Source organism: Dama dama, chromosome 29 (genome assembly GCF_033118175.1).
Source record: "Dama dama isolate Ldn47 chromosome 29, ASM3311817v1, whole genome shotgun sequence".
NCBI lineage: Eukaryota > Metazoa > Chordata > Mammalia > Artiodactyla > Cervidae > Dama > Dama dama.
Window position 1 is genome coordinate 37,202,180 of NC_083709.1, and position 22,666 is coordinate 37,224,845.

General features: G+C 37.7%; 1 protein-coding gene across 7 annotated transcripts in view; it reads right to left on the bottom strand.

Moving 5' to 3' along the window:
• Nucleotides 1–11,154: 11,154 nt before the first annotated feature.
• Nucleotides 11,155–22,666, bottom strand: part of CCDC171 (coiled-coil domain containing 171) — a 317,640-nt gene continuing 306,128 nt past the window's right edge. For 6 of the 7 annotated variants that reach the window (XM_061132151.1, XM_061132152.1, XM_061132154.1 and 3 more), the window contains one exon: nucleotides 11,155–13,586. In XM_061132151.1, the coding sequence (XP_060988134.1) occupies nucleotides 13,368–13,586 (219 nt within the window). In that variant the 3' untranslated portion in view covers nucleotides 11,155–13,367. Of the gene's footprint in view, nucleotides 13,587–22,283; nucleotides 22,367–22,666 lie in introns of those variants that run through there. The other variant, XM_061132157.1, reaches the window with a different exon arrangement.

The following is a 22,666-nucleotide window of genomic DNA, read 5'->3' on the forward strand; positions in this document are numbered from 1 at the left end:
TTTCCTTCCAATAATTTTGTGTGGGTTTTGATGCCTTCTAGGGTAATCAAATCACCCTATCAGAGACAGTGAGTGCTCTGTGTCATTTAGCTCTGTGTTCAGTATTCTCTCACAGAATGCTCACCGAAGCCCAGCAAAATAGGTGTCATTATCTCCCTTTCCCAGAGAGGAATCTGACATTCATGAGGTTAAATGATGTGCCTAAGGTCACTCAGCTGCTGAGTGACTTTGGTTCTGAATTCTCACACCGCTAGGCTAGGCCATAAACACGATAAATGCTCGATTAATGCTGATGGAGGAGTCCTCAGAAGTACAGAAAGGCTATGCATGTGCTTCAATCTCTTCTGTTACATTAAGTTATAAACACCTTAATTTGCATTACTCGTGCATCACCATGTGGTAGAGTCCGTGAGAGGGGACATGTGTTGGAGAGAGACAGAGGCTCCAAAAAAGAAGTTTGTATTCTCTTGGTTCATGAAATATCAATACACTACAACTACAATATGAACTTTATCAGAAGTTCTTAGAGACTCTAACAGAAGCATAAGCCTTTTCAGTTATTAAAAGAATTGAAAGCTTTTTATAGTGCATGAAAAAGACAAACTCCTCCCTTTCAAATTATTCTACTTTATAGTACAATTCCTTTAGCAGGGAGGACAACTTCAGACACTTTTTCAAATAACCCCAACCACTTAAAATGTACCTTTAGGAAGTCATGCTGAGAGTAGATGGAAAAGAGATAGGCAGAGTCAAAAGGGGGGGGGGGGGGGGTGAGGAAGGGGAGAGAAAGAAGAAGAAAAGGTAAGACATTGTTTCTGAAGTACTAAGAATCTTCCAGTTGTTCTGGCCTACTTTAAAATGGGCATTGTTATCCATAAAGAATAGTTAACATTGTTTAGGAAACTACAACTTAAAAACTTGTTCATGCCAGACAGATCTTTCCACTTGTTTGTCATCCTCATCACATATAAGTCAGGACCACTTATTGATACATTTTCACTGAAAGTTAAGATGCTGTCTTAGCTCAGGCTGCTGTAACAAAATACTATAGATTGGGTGGCTTAAAGTATATTTGGGCTTCCCTAGTGGCCCAGATAGTAAAGAATCAGCCTACAGCTTATTACAGTTCCAGAGGCTGAGAAGACCAAGATCGAGGTGCCAGTCAATTCAGTTCTCAGTGAGAATCCTCTTCCTGACTTGCAGACAGTCACCTTCTCACTGTGTTCTTACACTGTAGAAAGAAAATGAACTTTCTCTCTTCTCCCTCTTTCTTTTTCTTATAAAGCCACTAATTCCATCATGGGGGACCCATCCTCATGACCTCATCTAATTCTAATTACTTCCCAAAGGCCTCATCTCCAAAAGATCACACTGAGGTTTATGGTTTCAACATACGAACTTTGAAGGCACACAATTTAGTCTGTAGTGAGTTTTGAACTATTTAAAAAAAAAAAAGTCTTAGTGACCTGGACAACAATGATGATGTGGTCACTCACCTAGAGTCAGACATCCTGGAGTGTGAAGTCAAGTAGGCCATAGGAGACCTTACCACAAACAAAGTTAGTGGAAGTGATGGAATTCCTGCTGAACTATTTCAAATACTAAAAGATGATGCTGCTAAAGTGCTGTGCTCAATATGTCAGCAAATCTGGAAAACTCAGCAATGGCCACAGGACTGAAAAAGGTCAGTTTTCATTCCAATCCCAAAGAAGGAAAATGCCAAAAAATGTTCAAACTACTGCACAACTGCACTCATTTTACGTGCTAACAAGGTAATGCTCAAAATTCTTCAAGCTAGGCTTTGCAGTACATGAAGTGAGAACTTACAGATGTACAAACTGGATTTAGAAAAGACAGAGGAGCCAGAGCTCTACTTGCCAACATTTGCTGGATCATAGAAAAAGCAAGAGAGTTCCAGAAAAACATGTACTTCTGCTTCATTGACAAAGCCTTTGACTGTATGGATCACAACAAACTGTGAAAAATTCTTAAGAGATGGGAATACCAGACCACCTTACCTGTCTCCTGAGATATCTGTACGCAGGTCAAAAAGCAACAGTTAGAACCAGACATGGAAAAACAGACTGTTTCCAAACTTTGAAAAGAGAATGTCAAGGCTGTATATTGTTACCCCACTTATTTAACTTAAATTCAGAGTACATCATGTGAAACGCTGGGCTGGTTGAAGAATAAGCTGGAATTAAAATTATCAGGAGAAATATCAATAACCTCAGATATGCAGATGACACCACCCTAATGGCAGAAAGCGAAAAGGAACTGAAGAGCCTCTTGATGAGGATGAAAGAGGAGCGTGAAAAAGCTGGCTTAAAATTCAACATTCAAAAAACTAAGATCATGTCATCTAGTCCCATCATTTCATGACAAATAAAAGGGAAAACAATGGAAACAGTGAAGCCTTTATTTTCTTGGGCTCCAAAATCAGTGTGGATGGTGACTGCAATCATGAAATTAAAAGATGCTTGCCCCTTGGAAGGAAAGCTATGACAAACCTAGATAGCGTATTAAAAGGCAGAGACATCACTTTGCTGACAAAGGTGGGTATAGTCAAAGCTATGGTTTTTCCAGTGGTCATGTACAGATGTGAGAGTTGGACCATAAAGAAGGCTGAGCATCGAAGAACTGATTTTTTGAACTGTGAAGTTGGAGAAGACTTTTGAGAGTTCCTTGGGCTGCAAGGAGATCAAACCAGTCTATCCTAAAGGAATTCAACCCGGAATATTCATTGGAAGAACTGATGCTGAAGCTGAAACTCTAATACTTTGGCCTCCTGATGTGAGGAGCTGACTCACTGGAAAAGACCCTGAAGCTGGGAAAGATTGAGGGCAGGAGGAGAAGCGGGTGACAGAGGATGAGACAGTTGGATTGAATTACTGACTCAATGGACATGAGTTTGAGCTGGCTTCGGGAGCTAGTGAAGGACAGGGAAGTCTGGCATGTTGCAGTCTGGTGGGCCTCACAGTCGGACCTGACTGAATGACTGAATAACATCTATTTCCATTTTAATACTTTCTTTTCTATGATAAAATTCTCCAGTTATTCCCCGTTATTCATTAAAGTTTTGTTAAACACTATAGCTTGGTCTTGGTAAAGATTGAATTAATGATAAAAAATTATTAAAATCATAAATTTTATGTTATATATATATATATTTAAGGTGGGGGGGGGGCCTCCCTGTTGGCTCAATTGGTAAAGAATCTGTCTGCAATGCAGGAGACCCAGGTTCAATCCCTGGGTGAGGAAGATCCCCTGGAGAAGGGAATCCCTATCTACTCCAGTATTGTTGCCTGGGAAATCCCATGGACAGAGAAGCCTGGCAGGCTACAGTCCATGGGGTTGCAAAAGAGTCAGACACGACTTAGCGACTAAACCACAACCATATAGCTAAAACCACAATTTTTAAAAAGTTTAAAATATTTTTGTAAACTTCCTACAAAGAAACGACCAGGCCCAGAAATCTTCAGTAGTGAATTCTATTAAACATATAGAGAAAAAAATCACATCAATCTTCCCCAAACTCTTTCAAGAAATAGGAGGGAGAATTTCCAATTCATTTTCTCTGAGCTCAGTCTTAACCTAATACCAAACAAACAAATAAAATCCCTTCAGACCAATATCCTTTATAAACAGAGATGCAAGATCTTCAACAAATCCTGGCACATGGAATTCAGCAACATAAAAAAAAAAAGGTTTATACACCACATCATGACCAAGTGACATTCATCCCAGGGACACAAGATTGGTTTAACATGTGAAATTTAACTGATGGAACATATCATGTTAATAGAATAAAGCTCAAAAATACATGATCATCTCAATAGATGCATAAAAATCATTTGGCAAAAAGCTGATCCTAAAATTTAGATAGAAATACAAAGCATACAGGACCAAAACAATCTTTAAAAAAAAGTTGGAGGACTCACATGTCTCAATTTCAAAAATTAACTTTAAAGCTATGGTAATCAAGACAGTGTGGTTCTGGCTAAGAATAGACATACGTAGATCAATAGAAAGAATAGAGATTCTAGAAAAAGGCCCTTAGATCTATAGAGGAAAATGATTTATGAAGTGTGCCAAGACAACTCAATGGAAAAAGAATAGTCTTTTGACAAGGGGTGCTGGGACAACTGAATTTACTTGAAAAATAATAAAGTTGGACCCCTACCTCATATTATATACAAAAATTAACTCAAAATAGATCATGACCTAAATGTTAGAGCTGAAACTGCAGAGCAAATCTTTGTGAACTGGGTTAGGCACTGATCTCAGATAGCATATCAAAAGCATGTAAAAACAAAAAGACTAAACTTAACCCAACTTGAAACTTTATTGCTTCAGTTCAATTCAGTTCAGTCATTCAGTCATGTCTGACTCTTTGCAACCCCATGGACTGCAGCACGCCAGGCCTGCCTGTCCATCACCAACTTTCGGAGTTTACCCAAACTCATGTCCATTGAGTTGGTGATGTCATCCAACCATCTCATCCTCTATCGTCCCCTTCTCCTCCTGCCTTCAATCTTTCCCAGCATCAAGGTCTTTTCCAATGAGTCATCTCTTCACATCAGGTAGCCAAAGTATTGGAGTTTCAGCTTCAACATCAGTCCCTCCAATGAACAATCAGGAATGATCTCCTTTAGGATAGACTGGTTGGATCTCCTTGCAGTCCAAGGGACTCTCAAGAGTATTCTCCAACACCACAGTTCAAAAACTTTCTTTATAGTCCAACTCTCACATCCATATATAACTACTGGAAAAACCATAGCCTTGACTAGATGGACCTTTGTTGGCAAAGTGATGTCTCTCTTTTTAATATGCTGTCTAGGTTAGTCATAACTTTCCTTCCAAGCAGTAAGCGTCTTTTAATTTCATGGCTGCAGTCACCATCTGCAGTGATTTTGGAGTCCAAAAAAAATTAAGTCAGCCACCGTTTCCATTGTTTTCCCATCTATCTGCCATGAAGTGATGGGACCAGATTCCACGATCTTAGTTTTCTGAATGTTGAGCTTTAAGTCAACATTTTCACTCTCCTCTTTCACTTTCATCAGGAGGCTCTTTAGTTCCTCTTCACTCTCGGCCATAAGGGTGGTGTCATCTGCATATCTGAGGTTATTGAGATTTCTCCTGGCAATCTTGATTCCAGCTTGTGCTTCATCCAGTCCAGCATTTCTCATGATGTACTCTGCATATAAGTTAAATAAGCAGGGTGACAATATATAGCCTTTACATACTCCTTTTCCCATTTGGAGCCAGTCTGTTGTTCCATGTCCAGTTCTAACTGTTGCTTCCTGACCTGCATACAGATTTCTCAAGAGGCAGGGGACTATTAAATAAGCAAAAAGACAACCCACAAAAATGGGAGAAAATATTTGCAAAACACATAGAAGGAACTTGTATCCAGAATAAACGAACTCTTATGACTCAATTATAAATAGACAATTTGCTTTTCCCTTATGATAGGTGATACTGAGCATCTTTTCATGTGTCTTTATGTCTTCTCTGGAAAATGTCCATTCAGCTCCTATGCCCATTTTTAATCAAGTTATTTTGTTTTTATGATAATAAGTTGTGTAAGTTCTTTTTACATACTTAATATAAACTTTCTCAGGTATATAATTTGTAAATATCTTCTTTCAGTACATTGGCTTTTTGTTTGTTGATAGCTTTCTTCACTGTCACAAAAAACTTTTTACTTTGATACAGTGCCATTTGCTTATTTTTGCTTTTGTCACCCTTGTATGAGCAGACAGGACCAGAAAATATTGCTAATACCGCTATCAAAGAGTGTATACTGCCTCTGTCTCCTTCTAGGAGTTTCACAGCTTCAGGCCTTACATTCAAGTCTAACCTGTTTTTAATTTGTTTTTGTATATGGTGTAAGATAGAGGTACAGTTTCATTCTTCTAAGGTAACTGTCCGTTTTTCTCAGTATCATTTGTTGAAGAGACTGGTGTAATGCGGTGCGTGTCTGCTCAGCCATGTCCGACTCTTTTCGAACCCTGCCAGGCTCCTCTGTCCACAAACTCTTGCTGGGTTTGTCCCAGCAAGAATACTGGAGTGGGTTGTCATTTCCTACAGATGATGTTATGGATGGTCACCACCATTAATTACCTGAAAGCACGATTTTAATTCTGACTGTGAATGTGAATTTTGCTTTATAGGAATCTCTCTCTAGTCTTCACAATATTTACTTAGGAATTATTTCTCTCCAACCAAGAAGAAAACTTAAGTGTGATTACAAGTGGTGCTTCTGGAACCATGAAAAGACTCACGATGAGTTGGCGTGTTCAGGTGCTATAGCTTTCCATGTCCCAGTTTTCCTGGGACAGCATCTCACTTTCAGTTCAGAGGTGAGCTTAGAAAAATGAAAGGAAAAAGTATATTTTGCCCATTGCTTGAAGAAAAAAGGCAAAAATTAGCTATCTTAGTCTATATTCCATATTTATTTTTATTTGGTGCTTTCTACTAGGCATTCAATATGATTCCATTTACTCTGGATTGCATTTAAGATTTCCCCCTTATATAAATACCCCCAAACAGAAGGAATCTGTTGAGAACAGGTAGCTCCCCTTATAGTCTTGTCATTAGTGAATATTTATGAATATCTGATAGCTCTTAACCTGTCAGCGGAGTCTTCTACAGATCTAAATAAGACTTTTTATTTTACATAGTTTCCTAGAGCAGCTCAACATTTCTGGAGCCGCTTCGATGGGAGGACTCTGTCAACAACCAGCACTTCATTGGCATTAACATGCAATAAAAGACAACGAAGCATGACTCAATTAAACCACAAAAATAAAACCTGTTTTCAGATAACATTAACCCAGTAGTTTTCAAAACCTATGTGGGGCTTCTGCTGCACGACTAGCATTAAGGTCAGTGCTTTGAAAACCTATGCCTAATCATCTAACAAACCCACACACAAGGTGATTTAGAGGAAAGAGCGGAACTCTGTTTTGATTTATCTCCTTTTAGCACTGCATCCGGGCTTCCCCGGTAGCTCAGAGGTAAAGTGTCTGTCTGCAATGCAGGAGACCCGGGTTCAATCCCTGGGTTGGGAAGATCCCCTGGAGAAGGAAATGGCAGCCCACTCCAGTATTCTTGCCTGGAAAATCCCATGGACAGCAGAGCCTGGTAGGCTACGTTCCACGTAAAGAGTTGGACACGACTGAGCGAGACCTCCTCCAGCACTGTATCCAGATATTTTACCATTGACAGCATGCAATATCAATTAGATCTCACTACTGCAAAGATTAAGAACAAATTTTCCATCTGAGATGTCAATGGAAATTTAATTTGCACAGAAGAGACAGTTTGGAAGACTTGTTTGTGAGTCAGCTTGATTTAAAACTTACAAACCAGAAAGGCTCACGCAGGGAATGTTTCAGAGAAAATATGAAAGCACCCAAGGTATGAACTCATAGGACATCTGATACCCTGGGTGTGCCAATCAACACATTCCATGGCCAGAAAAGAGACATTATACAACTGCCAAGGTTCATGAGAAAAGATGGAGCTCTTCCACCAACATGTAAAATGTACATATTTATGTCTCATTTAACCAGGAGGGATGGATGTGTTCCTTACAAAACCAGAGGTAGTTTTGTTTGTTTGCTTGCTTTTGCTGTATTTGAAATATTTAACACTCTAGGTTTAAGCCTTCAGTAGTTTAGGTTTCATTATATTGAACATAATCATTTCAAGTTGCTCTCACTGAACGATACCATTTTTTTAAACTACTTGATTTCACCAAAGTAAAGACAAAATATATTCAAATATTATACAATAAAATTTTTTGAAGATTTCACTGTGTGGAAATAATTAAAATTTTTTTCACTTCAATTGTAATAAAAAGGACAGATAAATGATGATGGACATATGTTGAACTCATGGGTAAACAGTAAAGAAAAAATGCTCTGGTGCATTTAAGATATGATTTATAAATTCTGAATCATTATTTTAAGCTATGATTAACATAAAGTTTTTCAAGTTTAAATTTCTTTCGTAAAAATGCTATAGAAATATGCCAACAAAAAGGGAACCAAATTAAAACAACAGACCCTCATACCTTTTTAAAGCATGCTACCTTTTTAAAGCTATGGACATTAAAATACATACTGAAGTCACAAGTTAATTTAAAACCTATCAAAATTGATGGCAATAGAAAAGTGACTAAATGTCCCAGCTAGATAATCACTGTTTATTGTATTCAGAAAGTGAAAGTGAAGTCACTCAGTCATGTCCGACTCTTAACGACCCAATGGACTGCAGCCTACCAGGCTCCATCCGTGGGATTTTCCAGGCGAGAGTACTGGAGTGGGGTGCCATTGCCTTCTCCTACTGTATTCAGAAGCCAGGAATATAAAATGGAAACCTAAAAATATGTGAATTTCAATTATGAAAGCAACGGATCAGAATAATTTAAAAGAAGAAATTATTTTTGCTAGAAAATATTAAAAGACCCATGCATGAATCTTTTCAAAAAACACTAAAGTTTACTGATTGTTTTAGTTTCCCATGACTGCTTTAACAAATTACTACAAACTTGTGGCTTAAAAGGCTTCCCTAATAGCTCAGACAGTAAAGAATCCTCCTGCAATGCATGAGACCCAGGCTTGATTTCTGGGTCAGGAAGATCTCCTGGAAAAGGGAATGGCTACCCACTCCAGTATTCCTGCCTGGAGAATTCCATGGACAGAGGAGCCTGGTGGGCTACAACTGTGGCTTAAAATAACACAAGTTTATTCTCTTACCTTTCTTGATGCTTGACAGGTGAGTCTGTTTCTTGGCCTATGTTAACTTCCAGCAGCACCTGTATCCTCAGCCCACAGCCTCATCCTTCACCTTAAAAGTGCATCCCCTGAATCTCTGCTTCCATTATCACATCACCTTTTCCTCTCTGTAATCAAATCAGCTTCTGCCTCCCTCTCCCACAAGGACATTTGTGACTGCATTTAGGACCCACCCAGCTTATCCAGGATTATTTCCCCACCTCAAGATCCTTAACTAAATCACACCCACAAAGTCCCTCTTACCATATAAATTACAGTTCCAGGGATGAGACAGGGATATCTTTGGGGTCATTATTCAGTCTATGACATCAGTTCAAAAAACATCTTTTAAAATCTCCATCTCCATCCTAGGAGATATATAAGTTAATGCTTTCTTGATCAGCTTTGCTCAGCATATGCCATTACTTTCCACTGGGAAGTTACAGCTTGGTCAGGCTGGCTTACCATCAATAGCTTTCAACTGAGGGTCTGTGCTAAGAGCAGTCTCTGAGCCAAGTTAGAGACACTGGGAAACAAAATAAATGGTGCTGGGTCCTTTGAAAGGTAAGGATAATGTTATTATTCTTCACACTACTAGTCATACAGAGGGAGGGATGTGTTTTATCCAATCAACGGATAAATGATCTAGATTTCATACCAAAACACATTTCTGAAAATTATTCCTAACTAGTCATGAAATTTTTAAAAAAATGTTGTCCTCTTTAAAAACTGCTAATTATTTCTTGAAGTCAGGCCTAGCAAAGTAGAAGTAACGTGGGCTTTGGAGTTATAGCTCTGGACTTAGTAATTACTAGGTTCTGTATGATCTTAGGTAGTCAAATGCTTAACATTTTAGATGCTCAGTTATTCATCTATAAGATGGTAATGGAAATACCCAAAAGGTTTATATGTGAGTTTTGCTACAACAGCTGGCATAGAATAGTTGCTCAACAAATATCAGTTACTTTCTACTTTTTATATTAAAAAACTAGTCTATAAAATGTGCATAGTAAAATAAGATTGATTTACCATTGTTCAGTATTGTCTATAGAATGAATTCAGATATAACTTGTAAATATACTTTTTTGGGGAGAGGGCAGAGCCACACGCTGGGGGCTCTTAGTTCCCTAACCAAGGATCAAACTCACACCTCCTGCAGTGGAAGTGCAGAATCTTAACCACTGGATTGCCATGGAAGTTACCTCTAACTGGTAAATAAAGTAACATGAAAATAAGTAATGCTCTCATTAAGCACTTGATAACAGATATTATAAATGTGAAATAAATAGTGTCGCCAAGTTTAGTAAAGTTAGACATTTGGTAAAGTTATCATTCTACTATTTAAGAGGCTACTTACCTTTGTCTTTAAATAATCATTGAATTGGCAGTTCTCTGAATTGGCTTCCCTGATAGCTGAGTTGGTAAAGAATCCACCTGCAATGCAGGAGACCCTGTTTCGATTCCTGGGTTGGGAAGATCTGCTGGAGAAGGGATAGGCTACCCACTCCAGTATTCTTGGGCTTCCCTTGTTTCTCAGCTGGTAGAGAATCCACCTGCAATGCAGGAGACCTGGGTTTGATCCCTGGGTTGGGAAGATCCCCTGGAGAAGGGAAAGGCTACCCACTCCAGTATTCTGCTTGGAGAATTCCATGGACTACAGTCCATGGGGTCGCAAAGAGTCAGACACGACTGAGCAACTTTCACTTTCACTTTCTGGCAATTGTCTCAATTTCGTGCACCTCTTTGCATTCATATTACATCAGTCTAAAATGTTTATGTTAAACATGCTGGCAAAAAGTCTCAATAAGTAAGCATGACTTAGGTTCCAAAACAATAACTTTAAGAATCCCTTTGATGGTGATGGATAATACAGGTATTTTTCTAGATCACAGAAGGTAAGAAAATCTACATACTAAAGGGTAAAGTAAAAATTCTCCTCCCTTCCAAAAATATTTGAAGTTGTCCTCCTGAGAAAAGTCTACTTTATATATCATTCTTAAGGAAGTAAAGAAGCTGATAGAGCAACCATCCTCATCAACACAACACAGATCTCAAATATGCAGCGATTGGTCACTGAGGTGCTCGGAAGCAGTCTAGAGTTTCTCAGATCTCCATAGGATATGTCATTAAATCTTCTCCTCCTGCTGGGTCTGACTTCTGGGGAAAAAAGCATATGGTATGAAAATTACTATATTTGGTAGTGAATACTAATGATTGCTCAGAAGGCTCATCCTTCAGTCTCCATGGCCTTTAGCATCTAGTTGGTTATAAATGTGACATGCTTTGATTTGATTTAATAATCTTTTTGAATTTATAGTTCAGAATTAATTATATAAAGTTTATCTATGAAATCAGATACTCACATAAATGGAGAGACATATACATTTATTTCTGGTGTTATCCCATTAACAGACTGTAAAATTAAGGCAAGAAGACCAAGGTCTGTCCAAGGCAAAATTTACAAAGGTGCTCCTTCCCCTTTAATTACTAGGATATGGAAACAGATTTAACATAAACATACAGACACACACCAGACATATATGTGATGTAAGGGGGCACTGTTTTTCTACAGTGTGAGAACTGGAAGCTCAATGATGTCATATGAACCGTATTTGATTCCTATATTGCCAATATCTTAATTACTATATGGAACGGCAAAACAAAGTATTTTGAAACATGCAGAAATTATTCTATGATCCATATAAAAACAACAGCATTTTCTGTGTTATAATAAATTTGTAAGTTGAATTTCATACATGTTATATTACATTACACAGGGCATGTTCTTTAATATTCAAAACCCAGAATGGTTAATAAAAAGAACCCCAAGGAAAGAATTAAGAGAAATTTGGTTAAAGATGTAATTTTACTTCATAGAAACAGCTTTCTAAAGATTTATATAAAGCTCATTATGTTGGCCCAGTACTATGAGAATATACAGTATGACAGTAATAGTGCTGTGTTATCTCAGATGGTGTAATTCACTTGGTTGATTTGGCTAATACGAAAATAGTACACCGATTTTATTTACCAAGGCCAATTAATAAATTCTTAAAAATTGGGTATATTTGAATCAAATGTCACTGTAAAGTTAAGACAATATAGACTCCATAATACATACTGTTATTTTCTAATGTATCTATAATGAAACTCCATAATGAAACATAATATAAAATATGGATTTTTGTATCAAAACTCTGCCAGAAAGTATAGCTCACATCAGAAGTTAATATCACTGGGGAGTTAAATGATTAAAACAAAAACAAATAACGTATTACAAATAGCCTTTTGTTCTTCACTTACTGTGATGCAAACTGTAAGGATTTAACCTTTAAGGGTTAAAGAGTTTAATCAATGTCAATGTCTGATCTTCTGAAGGCAATAAAGAACAGTCTGTCTAGCGATACCCAACAGAACATCACTTTGTCAAGCCACAAAGCACCCAAAAGCTTGTCAAGTAAGTTCCCAGAAACCTCTTTGTGGTTAGAACTCAGCTCCTTCTTGCTTGACCTATTATTTGATATTTGACCACTTGGTTGCAAGACACTTGCTCTTTCTAGCTGAAATGTCACTGGGGCATCTTGTCAGCTCCCCGACATCTCGGCCTGACATACAATTTTACTTTTGTGTGCTACAAGGCAGAAAATGCAGGGCAATGGCCTTGTTTTAAATTCTGTCAGCATCAAAGACGGGCGTCACTCTTGGGTCCTACCACACAAACAAAAAAGGAGTCTATTTTGAAGGTCAAAACAGCCATTACCTTGAAGTTTTTCAGCTTATACTAAATATGTTACCTGCTGTACTGGTGTGGGAACTGTCCTTAAAAAGTGCCTAAACGCACCACAGACATCTTCCCAGCACACATGCTCGACTTTCTTATCAAAAGCAGGCTTGCTAAAAAGGACGCGTTTTCAATGCCTGCAGGGACCAGATGCAGCAGTTAACTTAACTTGTTCAAATGGGCAAGTGGTATCATGTAGCTTTACAAGGAGCAACCTGACCTTCTCACATTGACCAGGAGTGACATTATTGTGCAGGAGGAGAAGCAGTCACATCATTTCTGTTTTGCACAACCTGCTTAAAGTTTGCAACTAAATGCTTGTCTTCAGTTGAGCTGACAAGAGAGAAGAGGGGGCTCAGTGAACCATGGCAGGGCTGCCATGAAATGACAGGAATCATTGGCATACATTTCAAATAGCTCTCTCAATCCTATTAAAGTATTGCAGTCCTGCTTTAAAATAGACAAGTATGAAACAACTTTGATAGATAGAGACTAAAATGGCTTATTGATTTTTTTAAGTCTGAAGGAAATTACCTAAAATGTGTCATTCTTTAACATTTAAAAATATGTTACATAAAAATGAGCAACTGTGATAATAAATAAAACTTAGAGGGGGAAAAAAGTTGGTTATTTCATTATTCGAGAAGACATAGATACCTGAACACATCAAGATATCCCACAATTTTTAAAAACCCACGGCCACTGGAGCTGAAACAAAATTCAACTGGTAAGAAAATCCCCCATCAAAACAATTTTAATTGTACTGTTAACTCTTCCTGCATGCTTTTTATTTCATAAAGTCATAATCCAATCTGAGCTGGTCGCTTGGCAGTAGCAGACATCACTGGAGACGAGTGAGATGATGTCAGGGGCGCAGGATTTATAAGTGTTTCCTTTAAGAAAGTGTAAGTTGTGTCAAGTTCAGCTTTCAATGGCAAAAAATCCCCAACATCAATTGTGTCAGCAGGAAGAGCAGCTCTTGAAGGAATGGAGAGATTTGAATGGTCTTGTGATCCTGTCTATGATACAAAAAGAAGAGAACAATAAACACAGAATTGAAAACTCAAACGGAGTCTAAACCCATAAACAGAGAAGTGGACTAAGAATCATAATATGAAATGGGGTGGAAACAGCAATTTAAATAATCTATATGATAATACATAAATATTAAATTATTTTTCAAGTTGTGATTGAACCTCATTTGTTCTACACCATAAACTTGCCAGGACATCAGGAATTGGGCTAAACCACTAAAACTTTGTATAAAACTTTTATCAAGTTATTGAATCAAACAGTCAGTACAATCAGGCATTTTTGCCTCTTATTCCATCCACTGGCAAACTACAGAAACCAATTCTAATAATAATGTTTATTTCATTATGCTATATGTGTGTGTGTGTGTGCTCAGTCGTTCAGTCGTGTCTGACTCTCTGCGACCCTCTGGACTGTAGCCCACCAGGCTCCTCTGTCCATGGGATTTTCCAGGCAAGAATACTAGAGTGGGTTGCCATTTCTTCCTCCAGGGGATCTTCCTGATCCAGGGATCGAACCTGCTTCTCCTGCATTGGCAGGCAGATTCTTTACCACTGAGTCACCTGGGAAGCCCTCTATAATATATGCTACATAATTGGGAGATTAGACTGCTTAGAAAATGAACTATGAATATTTATGTTTTTAATTTTTCAGCCTGACTTATTTACTTGAACAATACAGCACAAAGAAAAACAAGTCAAACCTTGCACCCTATGGAAAATAGCATACCAGCATATAAAATGCCAATGAAATGAACTATTTGTCTTTACCTTTAATAATACTGCCACCACCCTGTTTTAATGATGACCATTCTATTATAAGCATTTGGAAATCACATATCAAGATATGGGAATGCAACATGAAAACAGTTTGCCACATATTTTAAAACATTACTGCTACCCAGAAACTGTTGGAAATCAAACTTAAGAAACCCACACACTCATGAAATACTTAAAAACATAATTAATATTTTGTTGAAGCCATACATTTAAGTCTTAAGTAACAGCAGTAAACAGTAGTTAACCCTTAACATAAATGAAGTCTTACCAGTAAAGCAGATAGGTGTTACTTTATGGCATTTATAGATAGGAGAAAAATAGTAATCAATTGTATGTCAGAATTTTCCAAATTCCCAGTAAATAAATGTTGCTGAGATAATAAGTCTAGTCCTAAGTGTCTCCATTAAAAGATACGTTTATATTGCAGAGGTTTTAATAACAAGACATCTTTTTGGTAGATTCTCTTAAGGTTTTGACAACAAAATAGCGTGAACGCTAAGGATCTGCTTTATTATGTCATGTTATACAAAACCATTTCTACATGTGAAACTGTGAAGGAAGCAATCTCTGGCTTCAGAAACATATTAGAAATTCAACTGTTGTATGCGTTACCATTTTTGTGGATTTTTTTTTAAAACTACAACTGGAGAAAAATCAATGGCTGCATCTAACACCTAGTTCAGCAATTTTCTTTGATCTCCGTTCTTTTGATTTCTTGATTCTCCACTGCAAGCCTACAGCTGACGGAAATCATCTCTTTTTCTGCTGGAAGTTAAAAAGAAAAAAAAAACACCTAAAATGGCCACTCAAATGGCTTTATGAAGGAGAGGATTTAGCTTATCCTTGTTGAAAGAAAAGAACTCCCAAGGTCATATGTTGACCCTGTTAGAAGCGCTGATGAGATTTCACTTGCACAATCTTAATGGGTGACCAGATCAGTTCAGAACCAGAATAGAGGCATCTCATTACATCAGAGGCTGGAGGTATAGATTCCTGCACTTTTCCTGCTGCTAGAACTATCTTTGGTGATTTTTTTTTAGCCCTGTGCCTGAATTGGCAGCATTACTACTTGATCGATTTTGCTGCTGTAAAGACTACAATGCCATCTGCTAACTGATTCTGCCAGACCTGGAGGTAAGAGGGACAATGGAAGAGCAGGAGATGGTGGGGCTGATTCTCTTCATAATAAAACTCAGAGCAATCGTACTATTTATTATGATAAAAGAGTATTGGTAGGCAAGCCTTCACAAGTTTGTTGTTACATCTTTATACTTCAAGTTCTGGTTTAAGAAAACTGTATATGTGCAGAATCAGACCAAGGAAGCTCAGCTACTCTCTGAGAAAATCTCGTCCTTGATGCTTTAGATTAGAGAAAGATATAACTGTGCCAAACTGACCAACCACTCCCGTTAGATATATCTTACTCAAATCCATATTCTGTACTTGAAATTTCCTTTTCTGTTCTTATGAGTCCATCGACCTAACACATTACACATGAGGAAGGTTATCCTTTAGGAAAGGTCTTTAACTGCTCACTTCCCTTTAATACATTCAGTGGATCTTAAACTCTACAAAGGGGCGCCTCTTCTACTTTTTCTCATCTTACTTTTTCATATGTCTATTTTCCATCACGTTGCCTGAAAGCATTTTTTATTTCTAATATAAATTTTTGGACCAAATAACCTTGAAATGGGGTACTGAGTATGTCTTTGGTATTTCAAACCAGGTACACTTTTTGTGTACCTGAGATTCTGATTTGAAACACTAATGAAATAATACATCCTAAACATGGGAAACAACATTAAAAAGAAGAGATTTCTGTTATCATACAGCAAATTCCCACTGGCTATCTAACTTACACATGGTAATGCTTACATCTCAAGACTACTCTCTCAGTTTGCCTCACCCTCTCCTTCCCCTGCTGTATCCACAAGTCTGTCTCTAGGTCTGCATCTCTATCTGGTGCTCTGTAACAACCGAGATGGGTGGGGTGGGGTGAGAGTTGGAGGATTCAAGAGGGAGGGGACATATATATATTTATGGCTGATTCATGCTGTGGTATGGCAAAAACCAACACAATATTGTAAAGCAATTATCCTCCAATTAAGATTTTTTTAATGGAAAAAAAAGAAGAGATTTCTTTGAAGATCTACACCCCTCAAAAGACAAACCCTCCATCAAGTAAACACACTTACTTTTCTGTAAATGAAAATAATTGTTTTTTCTGTTACTGAGGTCCTTTGCTATACTGCATGCACCGCTAGAAAATAATCTTTTCCATGAAATACAATAAAATTTGATTTTAAGTCACTTAATAGCTTAAAAACAAACCAGCAAAAATTCTGGTGAGATCTTGATTTGAAAATAGGATGTTAAAATAACAAGTAAATATGTTGTAAATAATATTCAGGAATATATCATAACACTTTTAATATAACACAGAGAGTAAGAGACAGTTAAGTAACTTTTTATCAGAGACCATTAAAAGTTAATATTCACCATCTGATATTATATTTTAAATCTGTGGTCATTTAAGCTATGTTTTAAACTGCTGAGGTGTTCTCATAGTCTCTCATGTAAATCAAAATTTATGCAATTTTAAAAAAAGAAATTAGTTACCTGAAATAAAAGCTAGGTGTCATGTGAATCTTTATGGAGGCACTTTTATTTACTTAATAAGCTGTAAATGATTCTATTTGAGCTATTATAGTCCATCAGTTAAATATATATTCACAATACAAAATGTGTCTACTAAATTTCTGTATTTTAAAAATCTTATGAAATATAGTAATTAGACATATCCATTAACCATTTTTCAAGACTTCAATATCTCCATTTTCTAAGGGTGTTTTTTAACAACAAAAATAAATACACCACTAGTGTACTAATAAGATAATGACTAAATTGTCTATATATCAAAGTCACTTTGCAGAACAAGGCTTCTGAAACAATGACTGTCTCTAAGCCATCTGTCTCCTGTGTAGCACTTATGATAAAGTTAAGTTTTCCAGAATCTAGTAGCATAAAAAATGAGGAGTGATGTAATTTAGTAAGCCTGAATAGTATTGCAAGGAGATTATGCCAGGCAAATAGTATGGTGAAAGGAGTACTGGACTAGAGATCAGAAGACTATATTTTTCCCTCTCAGTTCTGTCACAATTCAGCTGTGTCACTTAGGTGAGTGAATCAGTACTCCTAGGTCTCATTTCCTTTGCCTAAAAAATGAAGAGCAGATGATACCACTCTAATGGCAGGAAGTGAAGAGGAACTAAAGAGCCTCTTGATAAGAGTGAAAGGGGAGAGGGAAAAAACTGACTTAAAATGCAACATCCAAAAAACTAAGATCATGGCATCTGGTCCCATCACTTCATGGCAAATAGATGGGGGAAAAGGTGGAAACAGTGACAGATTTTATTTTCTTAGGCTCCAAAATCATTATGGATGGTGACTGCAGCCATGAAATTAAAAGACACTTGCTCCTTGGAAGAAAAGCTATGACAAACCTAGACAAAGTATTAAAAAAGAGGGACATCACTTTGCTGACAAAAGTCCAGAGTAGTCATGTATGGATGTGAGAGTTGGACTGTAAAGAAGACCTAGCATCAAAGAATTGATGCTTTTGAACTGTGGTGCAGGAGAAGACTTTCAAGAGTCCCTTAGACTGCAAGGAGATCAAATCAATCAAACTTAAAGGAAATCAACCCTGAATATTCACTGGAAGGACTGATGCTAAAGCTGAAGCTCCAATACTTTGGCCACCTGGTGCGAAGAGCTGACTCACTGGAAGAAACCCAAATGCTGGGAAAGACTGAGGACAGGAGGAGAAGGGGGCAAGAGAGGACGAGATGGTTTGATGGCATCACTCACTCAATGGACATGAGTCTGAGCCAGCTCCAGAAGACACTGAAGGACAGGGAAGCCAGGAGTGCTGCAATTCATAGGGTTGCAAAGAGTTGGCTATGACTTAGTAACTGAACAACAGGACTCTTTCTAGCTCTGAAGTTCTACATGTCCACCATGATTCCAACTCATGATGATGTATGGCATAAGGTTAACACCTAACTTTTGTGAATACCATTAACCCAGAAATCAGAGTTCCTAAACATAATTCTTCAGATTTTGAGAGGATATAGATGAGCCACTCTTAAGGGGAAGGAATACATACTGCAGATGATTCTTTAAAAAAGCCAAGCAGATAATAAAATTAGCCATAGTTTAGATGATGTGGCTACATTCAATTATATTCTGTGATACATTTTTTATTACTTCGACCTCCATGATGATGTTTTAAGCTCTGTAAATTATTGACTAATTTTAAGTAGAGTATGCAGCTCGACATAAACTGATGAAGGAATCAAAGTACCCACAAGAGGGCCTTATGAAGAGGCTCCCTTGCCATTTCTACTTTAGCTCCTAATACATTCTTATCATAGAGTCTTGGTAATCAGAACACAGAATTTTCTTCCTTCTGAATGCTTCAAGTTAGTTAACCAAATTTTACCTACTTTCCACTTTTGCCATTAGGCCTCATAGGATACTACAGTTTATACAGTCAGACAGAGTTAACAATAATTACGTGTATAGTTTTCTCTTGTGGAATGCTTAGTTATGCACCTCAGATATCTGTCTGTCTATTCATTCAACCACACACACATATACACATACCTGATAAATATAGCTACACACATATACTTGCTATATGCATATATGTATATGCATATATATACACATATATGTATGTGCATATATATGTATGTGCATATATATGTATATGCATATATATGTATATGCACATATATGTATATGCATATATACACACACACACACACACACCCCTGCTAGCATATCATTGGAGAAGGCAATGGCAACCCACACCAGTACTCTTGCCTGGAAAATCCCATGGACAGAGGAACCTGGTAGGCTGCAGTCCATGGGGTCGCTAAGAGTGGTACACGACTGAGCGACTTCACTTTCACTTTTCACTTTCAAGCATTGGAGAAGGAAATGGCAACACACTCCAGTGTTCTTGCCTGAAGAATCCCAGAGATGTGGGAGCCTGGTGGGCTGCCGTCTATGGGGTCGCACAGAGTCAAACATGACTGAAGCGACTTAGCAGCAGCAGCAGCACATCATTAAATATTTATTCCTTGAAGTCATCAATTATAACTTTGAGTTACCAATACCAAACCTGTAGAAATATTTTACACATTCCTCCCTCCATAAGTCATTAAAACCTTAGTACAGACCAGTTTCATCACTAACAATATAGGATAGGTGGGGATATGTGAGTCAGCAGGGCCCTGTAAAAGAGTCTCCAGAGAGAGGGAACACAATCTGAGAAGTTTAGACACCTAGAGATTAAAAAGGAAGGGCAATCATAGAGGGAGAAACAAATCAGAAAAGAGAGGCAGAAGATACTAATAACCCACTCAATTCACATCACAACAATTTACTCCTCAAGCAGACATTTCACATTCGTTCGAAAGCCAGAGTTCTTAAGTCAGTCTGGTTCAGTTTCAGCCTCAACAACTTGGTTAATGTGGTAGATTAATTGGATTATGCCTTCCTTATAAGTATGCTCTATGCCATGTGACCCTGCAGTTGTTTGCAGCCTGGTTCACAAGCACATTCGTGCCCTACCCAGCCTCGTCTAGCATTTCCTCACTTGTACTCTATAATCTGCTTACGAGGACTTGCAGATTATTACATAGGCTTGGGGCGTCCCTGATAGTTCAATTGGTAAGGAATCCGCCTGCATTGCAGGAGACCCCAGTTCGATTCCTGGGTCAGGAAGATCTGCTGGAGAAGGGATAGGCTACCCACTCCAGTATTCTGGCCTAGAGAATTCCCTGGACTGTATAGTCCATAGGGTCTACAGTTGGACACGAGCAAAGAGTTGGACACGAGTGAGCAACTTTCACTTCACTTCACTTCACTGTACATGGACTTGTGAGTCAGGAAATAAGATGTTCCATAGCTCACACCTGCCTCCGGTCTGTTCACTGTCTAGTATACACCTCTATCCTTTGTGGGATGAGTGTGCCTTCTCTACCTTTCACACTCTGCCAGGTTCCCCTCCTTGTAAGCCCTTTTCAGATCACTGCCACACACATCCCCAACTGCAGTGAGCTGCTACATTCAATCACATGTTGGCATTCCTTTGTGAACATTTATTTTTTTATTTTCACTTACTTGTATTCATTCATCTCCCCAGAAAACTATGAGCACCTAGGGTAATGGAATCATGATTTTGTACTCCTAGCACTTAGAAGAGTATCTGGAAATAACATTTCCAACTGATGAATGAATAAACAAATCACTCATGCTATTATTTCATGATTTTGGTTTTATATTTTATATTTGGTTATTGAATGTATATACAGCTTATGTCACAATGAAAAGAAGCACAGTGCACTGGAAAGAATTCAGGCTTTGAAGCTGAAGAGGCCTCGGGTTCCAAACTTGAGTCTGCCATGTACTCACTGTGTGATCTAAGACATGCTTCTTAACCTGTGTGAGCCTGCATCTTATCCATTATATACGAAGAATAATCCTTCATGGAGCTGTTACAAGGATTAATTGAAATAATATACCAAAAAATGCATAACATACAGTAGCTCCCCTTTGCCTCTTTCTACTCTTCTCAAGTGATAATAAATTCCAAATTTTGAACTAACATGTATGAACATAAATGTCAGGCACTGTGCTAAGTTTAGCTTTAGAGGCATTATCTCAATTCTCATAGCCACTCAATGGGAAGGTACTACTATTCCTCATTTTATAGTCAAAGAACCAGGGATCACAAGAATGGCAAGCACTGCTCCACACTGCACAGCTTGTTAAGTGCAAAGGGATCCGACTCCTGATCCACGATTCTTCTCCCCTCGTGCCTGGCCACCACCTTATCACATCACCCAAAGAAGACACAGCCTCTGGCTTATTCATATCCAGAGCTATTTCATAAAGACAGTAAGGGCTCAACAAATCTCTGTGAAACTGGAAAAGAAAAGCACATAGACTGTACTAGACCTTAAAAATAGATGTTTCTCTTTTTGATCATATGGTTTCTTATAGTCCACTTGAATATCCACAGTACTGGAGTGAATGAATAGATTTTATGACATTTACATAAAATAAAAGTCTAGCCCTTTCACCAAAGAAGCTTATATGTTGTTACATTCAGAGATAACACTCAGTGCTGAAGTTTTAAATTATACTATAACATTTAAACTTTAATTTTAAATTGCTTTAAAGATGTCTTGTGCCTGACAAGATAACAATTCCCATTTTCTCCTCTTGGATGTTTAGATTTCCTGACATGATTGAGGTTGGAAAAAGAGTCAAAGAATTTTCCCAGATGGCTTTTGTTCTTTCTTTTCCTACGTTCCTTCACACCCCTGTGCTCCCAGTCTGCTTGTTTCCCAGCAATTCTGATATACCTGACAGTAGAGAATACTAGAAATGGCCAGAAAATTCAAAAAAGACCATTTCCCTCCTGTATCTTAAGAATGTAAATTTTTCAAACAGAGAGAAGGTGAAAAGTAAATATATCCATATACTCATGTATATTAAAAAGGGACAAAAATTCTATAAATAAAAACTTACGTTTAATTAATTGAATAAATAAACAATAGAAAAATGTCATTGCAAAACTGAAATGAAAAGCTGATAAAACATATGCAACACACATAATAGCTATAGAGTAGTTTTCTTAAATTACAAAAAACTTATGAAAATCAAGAAAAAGAAGAACCTAATTAGAAAATAGGCTCCAGATAGTGCATTTATTAATACTGGATTCAGCTGTAACAGGAAACTCAAAATGTCAGTGGCTTTAACAAGACAGAAGTTTATTTCTCTCTGAAATAGCTATACAAAGCTACCAGGAATCCAGACTGCTTCTACCTTGGGTTCCACAGTCTCAGTATGTGGCTTCCACCTCCAGGATCCAAAATGGTTGCTCAAGTTCCAGCCATTATGTCTGCATTCTAGCCAGAAGAAAGAAGGACAGTAAAGGAGAAGGTATCACTTACATTTGAAAACAGCTCCTAAAATCAGAGTACTTTTGTTTACATTCCATTGGCTAGAATTTAGTCATGTGGCTAACTTAGTTTCAGGGGAGTCTGAAAAATACAGCTTCCCCCTGCCCCTGAATGGCCTGGGTAATAGAGGTTCAATTACAAAGAAAGAATGAGAAAAGAGGTCAGGAAACCACTGACAGCCTCCACCTCAGATATATATTGGCTGCTTGGTGGAGGACAGAGAAATACAATAACCAACAAACAAAT